Genomic DNA, 14,893 nt, shown 5'->3' on the forward strand with positions numbered 1-14,893 from the left:
AACTGCAAGTAATTTTCCTAAACTCTGTGCCTGAGGTTTCTCATCTGTAGAGTGGAAATGATGATAATACTGCCTTCCATGAAGACTGAATGCAAAGATGAACTACATCGACATATAAAATGTGCCAAGAACAAGAGCTCACACATGATCAATGTTAGATGTGTTTTTGCAATTCCTACAAACTTTTTAATCTCATGAGAATTACTGTTATTATTTGAGCATTTTCCACTGTTGTTGTTTGACCGTTTCAATTTAAATACATTAGAACTTAATGGGTCATCTTTATTATATCAAACCTGAGGCTCTCTACTCACCATGGTCATCGCTGTGCGAGGATGAAGTCTGTCGGAGTCCACACCTTCCACCGTGAGGTTATACTGCTTCACAGTCTCGTAGTCTGGCTGTGTGGTGAGCTCAATCATTCCAGAGAGAGGGTGGATCCAGAATCTTTGTAGAACTTGGACGTCTCCACTAGGTATTTTGTATGTAACACAGTTCGGTGGATAGTCTTCATCAATGGCGGTCACTCTTCCAACTTTGTAGAAAGCTGCCAATAACAGTTATAAAGGTTCATTCTTGTCATGCAGATACACAAGTTTAAAAAGCTGGACAAGTCTTTGCCTTCCAGATAGTATCATAGTTTCTCAAAGGGCCAATCTGAAAGCCTTTGGACAAAGAAATGTGCTTGAAAAGCCCAAATCAACATAATGGAAGTGGCATAAGTCAAATAATATGAGTTAAAAAGAATTTCATAATATCAATAATTACGCCTTTACTGGTTTGGCTCAGTGGATAGAGCATTGGCCTGCGGATTGAAAGGTCCCAGGTTCGATTCTGGTCAAGGGCATGTACCTTGGTTGCGGGCACATCCCCAGTAGGGGGTGTGCAGGAGGCAGCTGATCCATGTTTCTCTCTCATTGATGTTTCTAACTCTCTATCCCTTTCCCTTCCTCTCTGTAAAAATATCAATAAAATATATTTAAAATAATAATAATAATTACTTACATGTATTGCATGCTTATTTCCTACCAGACATTATGCTAAGACTAGAGGCCTGGTGCACAAATTCATGCATGGGTGGGGTCCCTCAGGGTGGCCTGCGGGGATCGGGCAGAAACCCACAGCCCAATGCCGCCTGCTACTCATCCCGGCCCCACTGCGCCTGCCACGAGCTCACACCCAGTCAGTCACACTCAGGAGAGGCTCACGCTGCTGCAGCGTCACTTGCCAGCCATGAGCCCTGCGTCTGGTGCCCATCCCGATGGGGATGGGGGGGTGGGGGGATTGGCCCTCGGGGCGGGTGGTGGGACTCCCTTGCCAGCCCAGGATTCAGATCTGTCCTGCTGATGTCCCCTCAGTCATTTTCTGACTGGCCTGTAAGCTCCAGGGCGGATACCAGACCTCCTCCATGTAGTGAATACCACCACACATGACTAGTCTCAGCAACATGTGCATAGGACATTGTAGTTGCTGATCACCAAGACCAGAGAATTACTATGAAGGAACTATTTAGTGGGACACCACCACCCGAAACCTCACAGGATTTCTTTCACAGTTTGCATCTTTCTTTGACTAAGGTTCATCAGTCTCTGGTAATGTTATTAAGCAGGCAATGAACACAACTCAGAATACTAGGCACAGAGAAAACACACTTCTGGAAAGAAATAATATTTCATTATGGCAAACCCAGAGTATAAAGAGTCCAACCTAGAAAAAAGTGTTAGAACTGATCAACGGCCACTTAAAATAGATTAAGGGTAAAATTGCCATTTCTATCCTACAGTTCTAGGCAAAGTTGGCATCATTTTTGCATTTAAAACCTGGTTAAGCATAATGGATAGCCTATCCTTCTGCATATATAAAATTAACCCTCCAATAAAATTAAAAGCCATCTTGAGCATCTTTAGCTAAAGTTTGAAATAGAGTAATTATGAAACTCTGCAACTCGGCCAGACATCCTATCAAAAACCATTGGAAATGAAATATGTTTTCCCTTGTGACCTGCCACCCACTGTGATTCAATTTTCATGTATTTTCTTCTAAATTGTTTCTGTTAAAAGAATTTTTTTGCCTATGCCCACCTCCCTCCAGAAGCTATTTGTCAAGGAGATATTTAGTTGCTCATCACATACCATCAGATTTTATTTTAAGTTAGAATTATAGATTCCCATAATTTTGTTAGGATAACAAGAAACCTTGTGGTGCTCAAGGTACTCTGACACCCTATGCTAACCAACAGCATGAAAAACACTCCACGTTAATGGATTGTCTAATGTCCTCCTGGTCTACAGGCTAAAGGTTGGATATTCTGAGGAGAGTTTGTTTTCAGAGTAGTTCTAACTGTCTAATGTCCTCGTTTAAAATGAACCATCACTGAGTTGTGAAGAAGATTTAGTCTCCTCTGGTGGGTATCGCCTCAGAACACCAACCTTCCCTTAATTTCATTCATCCTTTGTCCTCTGGTAGGGAAGATCAAGGAAAGTTTTGTGTGTTCTTTTAATGGCAAGGAAAAAATTATGGCACATTGTAGGCACTAAAATGTTAGTGGTTATTATTATTAGTAGTAGTAGTAATACTACTGTGGCTTTTGTCAGTATGTACCATATATTTCACATGCATATAATTATCAGTTAATCTTCATCTCAACTATGACATTGTTATTGTAATCTCTATTTCCCAGATGAGAACTTAAAGGCACATGGAGGTTAGATGACCTGCCAAACGTTATTTGGCTAACAGTGGCAGAGATAGAATTTGAATCCAGTTCTATTTGATTCCAACTCTCATGGTTTTTCGGCCACATCATGCTGCTCCCTATGAAGACATAGAAGCCCTCTCTCTGTTACAGCAAGACATTAACCAGCCTTTAGGAGAATAGGACACACACACAACAAGATCCCCTTATCTCTTCGTATGAATTCTCTGAACTTGTTTTCAAACTACTGGTAATTCCAATCATCAAAATTCATCCAAGAAAAGCAGCCAGGAATACAAAACAGAGAACTGAACCAGGAATTTGGAGTCTGTACTACCCATCATCTCTGCCATTCACCAGTTGTGTGGCCCAATTCTCTGTCCAGCCCCCACAGTAAAATAAAAATGTTGAATCTTTGCAGTCCTTCCAAATTGACAGTGCTGTAATTGAAAATTCTAAATCCTTCCCATAAGCCATCAAGAAGGTATTAAATTTTACTTAAGAAAAGCCAGCTGTGTTCAATACATTTAGAGAGTCCTACCTTGAAAACATAAAATTATATTTCAGGACAGCTTCAGAGAGTTGGAAAAGAAACTGACATATAACACTTGGTTCCTACAACATGCTATCTTTTAACAATGCCAGTCTCCAAAGGCAAAACTATAAGATGGTGAAAAGATCTGGCGCTGCCAGGGGTTGAGGAAGAGAGAAGGGTGAAGGCAAAGCACAGCTTTTTAGGGCAGTGAAACTATTCCGGATGATACCATATGGTGGATGTGTGTTATTATACAGTTGTCCAGACCCATAAAATGTACAACACAAAGAGTGAACCTAATGTAACCTATGAATGTTGGGTGATAATGACATGTCCATGTAAGTTCACCAGTTGTAACAATAATACCCTCTGGTGGGGGATGTTGATAATGGAGGAGGCTATGCGTATATGGGGGCCGCAGGTATGTGGGAAATCTCTGTTCCTTTCTCTCAATTTTTCTGTAAACTTAAAACTGCTCTAAAAATTAAAGTCTATTTTAAAATGCCAAAAAATATAAAAATAAGATAAAAATAAAAATGCCAGTCTCTATTTTAAATCCAGACTGGTTGCTGTGAACGTTGGAGGGTCATGGAAACCCTTCAGTCATCTGATGAAGGCTGTAGGTCTTTTCCCTGAGGGACCCTGGAAGCCAGTGCTCAACCCCTGCTCCATATTTACAATTTGTCAGTTAGATGATCATTAGAAACTTCTGAACTATTTAACTTCTGTATAAAGACTCACCATAAAGCCCCTCTAATAAAACTCCCTAGAGCTAGAAGACTACTGGAACTGGGAGAATTCAAAGGGAGAAAATAAATTAAGGGAACGAGGCTCTATCAACAAAAGAAATGACAATAAAACTCTATGGAGGAGCAGCAGGATCCTGTTTACAGTAATTCAGTTTATATGCAATTTTTCTAGAAGTCTGGTCATAAACTAGAAGATTCAACTGTGTTATGTTCCAGAACTAGGACCATACGTGTGCATTCATTTTACAGAGAGTTTTAAGGATTTGTTCAAAACTACATGGTAAGGCCAACAAAGATCTAAAATCCAAATATGTGGGCTCTCTATGTCTTTTCTGTCCTCAGAACAATTGTGTAATCATTGTATTGTTTGCAAGGAAACAAGCAGGTTTGAAGTAGTGGGATCTACTTGTGATGTGCTGGCAAATGATTAACAACCAACTCTCTGAGGAAAAAACAGGAGTGTGTGTGTGTGTGTGTGTGTGTGTGTGTGTGTGTGTGTGTGAATATATGTCCACATAAATACATCAGCCTATTATAAACTTTACTGATATAAGAATATATAGCATAAAGTTTAGAAGTAATAATAAAATGCTAAATATTCTTTATTGTGAATTCCCATATAGACAATTGATTGTCACAGAATGCTTTTATTGAATTTGTTTAACTCCCGTATCCATACAAATACTGTAATTGCAACTGACAACTGATGGTAATTCCAACATGAATGTTAATTAATGTTTTCCATGTGTTAAAGAATAAGGTTAAGACTTCTGTGTAGGAAAATCCAGTACTCTGAACTTTCCAAAACCATATCAAAATTACAACTAAACTACAAACCAACCATCATTCAGAACTACCTGAAATATAGCTGAATGGAAGTCTTACAACTAGGGATTTAATGAAGAAGCCACTAAGTTTTACCAAACATTCAAAGAAGAACTAACTCCTATCCTCCTCAAACTATTCCAAATCATTCAAGAGGAGGGAAGACTTCCCTTTTATGAGGCCACATTACCTGAATTCCAAAACCAGATAAAGATACTACAAAGAAAAAAATTACAAGCCCATACCCTGATGAACATAGATTCTAAAAATCTCAACAAAATATTACCAAATCAGATCCAGCAATACATGAAAAAGATCATACAACATGACCAAGTAGGATTTATTACGGGTATGCAAGGCTTGCACAATATTCGCAAAGCAATAAACATGATGTATCACATAAACAAAATGGACAATAAAAGCCACATGATCATATTAATAGACACAGAAAAGGCATTGACAAAATCCAGCACCCATTCATGATAAAGACTCTCAGCAAAGAGGGAATAGAGGGATCACATCTCAACATAATAAAGGCCATATATATGACAAACCTACAACCAACAACATATTTAATGGGCAAAAACTAAAACCATTTTCCCTAAGAACAGGGATGTCCTCTTTCACCACTCTTATTCAACATTGTAGTGGAAGTCCTAGCCACAGTGATGAGACAAGAAGAAAACATAAAAGGCATCCAAATTGGAAAAGAGGAAGTAGAACTCTCATCATTAGCAAGTGACATGATATTGTACATACAAAATGCTAAAGACTCCACCAAAAAAACCCTGCTATGTTTAATGAATGAATTCAGCAACCTAGCAGGGTACAAAATTAACATCCAGAAATCAATGGCATTGTTATACAGCAATAATAAACTCCCAAAAAGAAAAACAAAAAACAATCCCATTTACCATTGCAACAAAAAAACCTAAGATACCTAAGAATAAACTTAACCAAGAAGGTAAAAACCTGTACTCAGAAAACTATAGGACATTGAAAAAGAATTAGAGGGAGATACAAACAAGTGGAAGCGTGTATCATGTTCATGGGTTGGTAGAATTAACATCATTAAAATGTCCATACTTCCCAAAGCAATCTATAGACTCAAGGCAATCCCTATTAAAATAACAATGGCATATTTCATAGACCTCAAACAATTGTTCCAAAAATGTATATGGAACCAAAAAAAAACCCCAAACAGCCATAGCAATTTTGAGAAACAACGTTGGAGGGATCACAATACCAGATATCAAACTACATTACAATGCCATTGTAATCAAAATAGCCTAGTACTGGCACAAGAACAGTGCCAATGGAACAGAGCCAAGACCCCAGAAATGGACCCACACCATTATGATCAACTAATAACGAAAGAGTCAAGAGTATACAATGGAGTAAAGACAGTCTCTTCAATAAATGGTGTTGGGAAAATTGGACAGGTACATGCAAGAAAATGAAACTAGACCATCAACTTACACCACACATAAGAATAAACTCAAAATGGGTAAAAGCCTTAAATGTAAGTTGCAAAACCATAAAAATCCTAGAAGAAAACATAGGCAGTAAAGTCGCAGACATCTCTCATAGCAATAGCAATATGTTTATGGATACATCTCCTAGGGCAAGACAAACAAAGGAAAAATAAACAAATGGGACTACATCAAAATAAAGCTGCACAGCAAAAGAAACCATCAACAACATGAAAAGGGAGCCCATAGTACGGGAGGACATATTTGCAAGTGATGCACCTGATAAGGGGTTACTTTCCAAAATATATAAAGAACTCATACAACTTAACACCAAGAAGACAAATAATCCAAATAAAAAATGGGCACGGGACCTGAATAGACAGTTCTTCAAAGAGGACATACAGATGGCCAAGAGACATATGAAAAAATGCAGCATAGAAAGTATAGTCAATAATATTTTAATAACTATGTATGGTGTGAGATGGGTACAAGATATATTAGGATGATCATTTAGTAAGTTATATAATGTCTAATCACTGGGGTGTATACTTGAAACTAATATAACATTTTATGTGAACTGTAATTATAAAATGAAACATGGTTTAAAATTTTAAAATGGCACAGGATATTATTTTTTTAAAAAGAATAAAACGAAAGTGAAACAATATCAAAGCTTTTATTGGTGTATCAATGATGCAAGTTACTTCTTTGCCGAATTGATAATAGTTTTTGATTGTCAGAAGAATATTGCCTCAATCTTTGTGATAATAATAAAAAATAATGAATTAAGCCCTGCTACACAGTATTTGCCTATTCCCATGGTGTAAATATTCCCACCATTGCCAATTTTTAGCTATCAACATAATAATAAGCTAGGAAGAGAGGTTCAGTAGCAAACAATTACATATACAGAATTTCACCATGCAGGTCAAATAGATGTAAGTAACCTAAAGGGTATAGATAATGGTAAAATGTGCTAACATAATTAAGAAGTGCTGAGTTTTACCAATGAGAAAGGATATATGCACCCCTATGTTCATACCGGCACAATTCACCATAGCTAAGATTTGGAAACAGCCTAAGTGCCCATCAGCAGATGAATGGATTAAAAAACTGTGGTACATCTACACAATGGAATACTACACAGCGGTAAAAAAGGAGTTCTTACCATTTGCAACAGCATGGATGGAACTGAAGAGCATTATGCTAAGTGAAATAAGGCAGTCAGAGAAAGGTAAGTATCACATGATCTCACTCATTTGTAGAATATAATCAACAACATAAACTGATGAACAAAAACAGATCCAGAGACAGAGAAGCACCAATCAGACCATCAAACCTCAGCGGGAAGGTAGGGGAGGGTGGGGGTAAGGAGAAGAGATCAACCAAAGGATTTGTATGCATGCATATAAGCCTAACCAATGGACACAGACAGCAGGGGGGTGAGGGGATGAGTGGTGTGGGGGATGGAGGGGAAAATGGGGGGTTAAGGACACGTATGTAATACCATAATCAATAAAGAAATTTTTAAAAAGTGCTGAGTTTTTTGAATACTTACTAATTTTGTTTTTAATATAATTTATGTAATGAAGTTTATATAATTTAATTTTATAACTGGTAATATCTACACTAATAAAAGAGAAACATGGTAATTAGCGTACGACCGCTACCCTTCCCATTGGCTAATCAGCATATCCTTATGCAAATTAACTGTCAGCCAAGATGGCGGCCGGCAGCCAGGCAGCTGGAAGCGAACATGAGGCTTGCTTGCTCCAGTGACTGCAGACTCCAACGTTCCCCGCCTGACTTGCCGGCCTTTGAGCTGCAACTCTAAGAAACATTGTAACAAATATAGAAGCTAAACAAAACCCCAGAAACCAGCTTTCAGCCGGCCGGGATCTCAGAGCTGGAGTTATACATTGTTTCGATTATAGAACGCAAACAAACCAGATACCTGCTTTCAGCAGCGGAAGCCTCAGAGCTAGAGCCAGAGCTAAAGCTGGCCCAGAATAAAAAAAGAAAAAAGAAAAAAAGGAGCAGTTGGGAACTTCAGTCAACTGCCAGCCTGAAAGCAGCCCTCATCTCCTCACCCAGACTGGCCAGGCACCCCAGTGGGGACCCCCACCCTGATCCAGGACACCCTTCAGGGCAAACCAGCCGGGCCCCAGGCCTCTATCCTATATAGTAAAAGGGTAATATGCCTCCCAACACCGGGATCAGCGGAGCCACAAGGCCTCCTGGCACCAGATCAGCGTGACAGGGGGCAGCGCCCAAACCCCCCCCCCCACACACACACAGGCCCTGCTCTGTGTGTGACAGGGTAGAGCCATAACCTCCCCATCGGCCTTGCCCTGAGTGTGAGAGTGGCAGCGCTCCAACCCCCTGATCGGCCATGCTCTGTGGGTGATAGAGGGCGGCGCCCCAACCCCCCCCACACACGGGCCCTGCTCTGTGTGTGATGGGGTAGAGCCATAACCTCCCCATCAGCCCTGCCCTGAGTGTGACAGTGGCGGCGCCCCAACCCCCTGATCCGCCCTGCTCTGTGTGTGACAGGGGGCGGTGCCCTAACTCCCCTATCGGCCCTACTCTGTGAGTGACAGGGGGGAGCTCCTCAACCCCCTGATCGGCCCTGCTCTGTGCGTGACAGGGGGGAGCTCCTCAACCCCCTGATCGGCCCTGCTCTGTGCATGACAGGGGGGAGCTCCCCAACCCCCTGATTGGCCCTGCAGGGTACGGAGCCCCAACCCCCCTGATGGGCCCTGCTCTGTGCATGACAGGGGGTGGCGCCGCAAACTCCCCATCAATCCTGCCTTGAGTGTGACAGGGAGCCGTGCCCCAACCCCCCAATCAGCCCTACCCTGAGCGTGACTGAGGGTGGCATTGCAACCTCCCGATCCGCCCTGCTCTGTGCATGACAGGGGGCGGCGCCCCAACTCCCCAATCAGCCCTGCTCTGAGCCTGACCAGGGGCTGCACCTAGGGATTGGGCCTGCCCTCTGCCACCCAGGAGCAGGCCTAAGCCAGCAGATCATTATCTCCTGAGGGGTCCCAGACTGCGAGAGGGCACAGGCCGGGCTGAGGGACCCCCCCCCCCCCCCAGTGCACAAATTTTTGTGCACCGGGCCTCTAGTCAGGTTATAAAATTCCTAAAAATTTAATAATTGGCTCTTGTGAGCAAGTATGATTTGACTTCACCACATAACTGGTTTCATTTATCCCTTGAATTATTCAAGCTAAGCCTGGGGACCACCATCCAGAGGTGGTGAGGCAGGGATATGTTCCTCACTTGGATGACAAAAAACACAAACATTATCTCTGCTGTCCCTTCAAAATCTAATGCTAATATATATATGTCCTAATTCAATTCTAAGTCATGGCTTAGAAAGGATCTTGACTCTGGACCTAAAATCTGACTTCAGATGTCTACAAGATATAAATTGCAGGGACAATGGCCACACCGTCCCTACCGTCTTTACATTGGACCTAATCCAGAAGCAGAAAAGAAGAGAAATGGAATAAAATTATTATGATGTCTATTTGTCCATTACAAAAATATCTGAGATCTGACATCAAATTGCAAGGGAGCCTTCGAGGAACCATCAGCTTGCTATACGGAGGTCATTGCCATTCTCTGAAGGTCTGGAACCCCTTAAAGCTCCCTATGCTGCTTATGCTTTGTCATCTTTCCATTGGTCACCCATTTGGGATCCGGTAGGAGTTTCCTTGTGCTTCAACATCATGGAAGGGGGCATCTCTTACCTCCTGCTGTTTCTGGAACGAAGAATGAATAGTGCGCAGCCTTAAACACAGGGCTGAAGTCATTGGCCGGAGCAATCTGCACAATGATCGTCACAGTTACTGTAAAATTGAACAGTGAATACATGCTTTTTTGTATTGGTAGTTTTAGTCCACAAACAAGCTAAATGTGCCCCCCAAAACCCCAAAACAGGCTTGCTGGAAGATTTTCAACTACGATGAGATTCTCTCTGGTCCCAAATAATCCCTGTTCCCATGCTCTGCATTCTCGGGGAATATAAATGAATTCTACCCAAAACAATTAGTCAAAGATATACATCGTCCGCATGCCGTATCTTATTTTATACAATAGTGAATATGTATGTGTGTATCATATACTGCACACATATAGCACATATAGTTGTACATTTTACAAACGGGAGTTTATTGTATTTTTCATGAGTACAATCTGTTCCATTAGCGGTTTTCTTGGGGTGCCATTCTCAACCCAGCATATGACATACTACTTTCTGCTTTTACTGTATATCCTAGGAAATGGCATGAAAAGAGACTTGGAAAAGGCATGTTCAAGGACTGGCTTTGACATATGCTCTGTGGCCTCGAACTAGCTTAACTTCTCAGAGGCCCAGTTTCTTCATCAATAAAAAAGGAATAATATTCGTTTCAATCTCCCACTTCATAGCATGTGAGGACAAAATACGATCTTTCCCAAAAAAGTTTTCTTACACTATAAAAAGTTAAGTAAAAAGAGGTTAATGTATTTTACTCATCTCACCCAGATGTTTGTGTACAGTGTGTCATAGGAAAAAAACTTTATTATTGATTTCAGACCAACAAGCTCAAACTAATGTATCTGAAAGTTGTTGAAAAGAAGAAATTTGATGGTCAAATATAAAGCAAGCAAATTGCAAAGAAGAAGCTTTTTCTAATAAAAATAAAATAATAATTAACATTTACTATGCAAAGCATTAGTAGTAATTTTGTCCCCATTTTACAGATGAAGAAACTGAGGTTCTCAGAGTTAAGTGTTTTGCTAGGTCACACAGCTAGTAAGTTGTGGAGTGGGTATTGGACTTAGTTGTGTCTGCCAACATCTCCCAAAATATCTCCTCTGAAATGCTTAATATGTCAAGTGCAAAATGCTAAGTTAAACAGAGATTTAAAACTTTCTTTATGGCAAGACTTCATGGATTTCTGATATGTCATTCTGTGTTTGGAATGTCCAGGCATGCATTGCTCTCCACAGTTATCTGACCATGAAATTTTTTGTTAGTGGATTCTCTTGTAGAAATCATGTTCTGAAGAACACTTGTATATTATATCGCCTGAAAATCTATGTCACCTGTTAAATGAGAAAATTTAATCTGGAGTCTATAGGACCTCACTTAAGTGAATCCGTGGCATACTTTATATTAGTTGTATTTTTCTAGGAACAGGGCCTACAGTTTTCATCAGCATCTGATATGTATCCTTGACATCAAGAACGGTTAGGAAGTGCTGTTCCACAGACACAGGTGATTTATGTGAAAGCCTCGATGTTTCCTTCAATAAATCCCAGGCAGGTGCCATAAGAGCAGGTGTCGTTTCCAGCTTTGCTGTACTATGATTTTTGTTGCATACATAAAGACTCGAAATTGTGCTAATTACCTGGCCTATAAATAGACTGCACCATGTGTGCAGTGTTCAAAGCACCCTTTATGAGCAGTTGCTGTGAATAAGTTGGTGTGTGAGGATGTGGATTTGTTACTGTGAGATTTCTTTTCTCTCCCTATTGGAGAAAGGCTCAAATCTGGTGAGAACAGATTCTTTAATGGATTAGTTAGGCCAACAGGATGAGTAGCTGCAAGGAAAAATCATTCTCCCTAAAAGATCAGCCGGGATTTGCAACAGGCTTTTGCATGAAACAGTTAAGACTCCCCCAATGGGGAGCAGAGAAAACACAAGAGGAACACTTCTGAGCATACTGTCATGATGTGTCCCCATCCCCTACACATTCCTTCTCAACATAGTTGGGTCACTTAAGTCTACAAATCACATTTAAAACTTAAATTTAAACTTAAAATCTTACATCTGTGAGTCAGGTGGGATCTAAAGAATTTGAGATCTGTTGCTTAAAGTTCAGCATTCAGGTCCTTTAGTTGCAAATCTGTCCGACACATACCACCCTTCCACCCTCCTCTGTCCATGCAAAGCCCTTTCCCACTGCTTCCAGATGTGAGCTCAGAGTCCTTCTTAACTCAATGATCCAGGCAAACACCACCAATGCATCAGAATTGGCAGAGGTCAAACCCAAACGTCACTCCTAGGTTCTCCCTTACCAGGCATTGACATTTTATTGCTAAGCCTGTGTCTGCAACCGCACAACCATCTTCTTGAATGTTTTGATGCCAATTTCCTACTAGATTACTTATTACCATAAGTTCCAGAAACATAAAAGATACTTGGCATGAATAATAGATGTATCCAGAAACTTTTGTGAGTCCCTATTTTCACAAATACTTCTACAGCAACAAATTCACTCTTGAAGTGTGGTACCATGTAGTTGAATATGTAAATGACCCCTTGGGGCACTCAGTGTGCGTTCTCACTTGTACAACAATAAGCAGAGAGAAGCAGGTGTCCAGTGGTTGGCTAAGCTTCCTCATAGCTAAGCACCCTGCTCTGATCCACAGCACACAATCATATCTGTGCCTCAGGGTGTTTTACAACTACCAAAACGTGACTGTTAAATCCACACGTGTCAAAGGACTATGACCGTGCAGTCTGAGTAGATTTAATCTCAGTGCACCAACAGCCCATTCTAGCTCAGGTTGGCCCAAAATGGTGCAGCAGTGATGAGAAGACCAAATGGCAAAGAAGAGATTAACCAAAGAACTTACATGCACATATGCATAACCCATGGACACAGACAATAGTGTGAGGAAGGCCTGGGGTGGGGGGCGGGGGGCGGGTTAGAAGGGGTCAATGGGGAAAAAAGGAACTTATGTAATACTTTCAACAATAAAGACAAGTTTTTAAGTGAGGAATCTAAAGTAAGTGCCTTACTTAATGCTCCTTGGCGAGTTTATGAAGCTTACCCATGTGGGAGGGACGTGGGTCATCAAATACTGAAATTGTCATTTCATAGGTGTGTCCAGCAGCAATTATCTCTGGGTCTTCATAATCCATTGCTTTGGCAACCTTTTAGAAAAAAATTATTTCAGGAGAAGGGCCTGGCTTTTTTAATGAACATGTTTTAGGTAACAAATCATTCTGGAAAAGGCGCAAGTATGGCCATTGTGATTCAGTCGAGATGGCGTCAGAATACACTGAGACTGGTCAGGGTGGCACACTAAGGGAGGCATCTCGGTGGGAAAAGGGGACACCTTTGATCTCCTTCCAGAGCACCTTATTTTTGGACAAAGCATCCTGGCATAATAGAAAAAAACATGAGGGACAAGGCAAAAAAAAAAAAAATGGGTCACATCTGCCTTCAGTAAAATAATTAAAAAGAGGAAATAATTTGAAAGTACTTTGTAATTGATAAAGCACTCTCATAAATGTATGTTATTCCTTTTGTGACAAGTTATCATTCTTTTAAATCCTCACCCATGGATGTGTTTTTATTTTTTAATTGATTTTAGAGAGAGAGGATCGGGGGAGAGAAACATCAATGTGAGAGAGAAACATTGATGGGTTACCTCCTGTACATGCCCCGAAAGGGGATCAAACCTGCAACCTAGGTATGTGTCCTGTTCAGAAATTGAACTGATAACCTTTTGGTGCACAGTACAATGCTCCAACCAACCTGGCCAGGGCTACTCACCATTTTTTAAATGTTTATTGAGTACGAATTAAGTTCCAGGTAGAATCAAAGGTGTTAGGGATGTAACAATAAACAATATGATCCCACAGCAGAGACCTGATGCCAACCCTAAAATAATAGCATTGGCACAAAGCTCAGTTGGAATGGGTCAATATAACACCAAGTACACAGGTGTTTGGTAAAAACTACATTTTTAAAAATATAGTATCTGGTTCAGACATTTATTCATTTATTCATTTATTCAAGTATATTGAGTACCCAGGATGCACCTAGCACTACAAGAGGTGTTAATACACAAAAAATGGACCACTCAGAAAATGGACCAACAACTAAATAAGCAGTTATAACAGAATCTAATAAATGTTTTCTAAAAGGATAGTTTATTGATTTTTGAAGAGAGAGAGAGACATCAATGAGTACATCCTCAATGGGCTGCTTCCTGCACACCCCCAGCATAGTGGAGCCCAGAACCTGGGCATGTGCCCTTGACCGGGAATCAAACAGAAACCTCCTGGTGGGATGATGCCCAACCAACTGAACCACACCAGCCAGGCCAGAATCTAACAAATGTTTGACAGGAGAAGTAGAACTTACAATGTGAGCTCATATCCAGGAGAACTAAGCTAGACATGGTAGTAAAAGAAAGGTTATAGAGCCCTGGCCAGTTTTGCTCAGTGGATAAAGCATCAGCCTGCAAACCAAAGGGTTCCAGGTTCAATTCCGGTCAGGGGCACATACCTTGGTTGCAGGCTCCTCTCCGGCCCAGGCCCTGGTTGGGGCTCCTGCAGGAGGCAACTAATCAATGTGTTTCTCTCACATCGATGTTTCCCCCTGTCTTTCCCTCTCTCTTTCACTCTCCCTGAGAATCAATGGAAAAGTATACTTGGGTGAGGATTAACCAAAACACACACACACATACACACACACACACACACACACACATAAAAAGCTTATAGAAATAAGTGGCATTTAAGACCTAATGGATAATTATGAAAATGTAGAAATTAATTAAAGGTAGGTGATAGGTGGAAGGAATTTTTCATAAATAGAGCAGGCA

At 40.8% G+C, this 14,893-nt stretch overlaps 1 protein-coding gene across 2 annotated transcripts in view; it reads right to left on the minus strand.

Moving 5' to 3' along the window:
• Window positions 1-14,893, minus strand: part of LOC138992753 (cadherin-related family member 3-like) — a 71,099-nt gene that overhangs the window by 13,686 nt on the left and 42,520 nt on the right. For both annotated transcript variants that reach the window (XM_070391681.1, XM_070391682.1), the window contains exons 10-12: window positions 13,109-13,211; window positions 10,035-10,133; window positions 315-547 (exon numbers count right to left, since the gene is read on the minus strand). In XM_070391681.1, the coding sequence (XP_070247782.1) occupies window positions 315-547; window positions 10,035-10,133; window positions 13,109-13,211 (435 nt within the window). The remainder of the gene's footprint in view (window positions 1-314; window positions 548-10,034; window positions 10,134-13,108; window positions 13,212-14,893) is intronic.

Source organism: Myotis yumanensis, unplaced genomic scaffold (genome assembly GCF_028538775.1).
Source record: "Myotis yumanensis isolate MYYU_CA2020_CCGP unplaced genomic scaffold, mMyoYum1.0.hap1 SCAF_14, whole genome shotgun sequence".
NCBI classification, from domain to species: Eukaryota; Metazoa; Chordata; class Mammalia; order Chiroptera; family Vespertilionidae; genus Myotis; species Myotis yumanensis.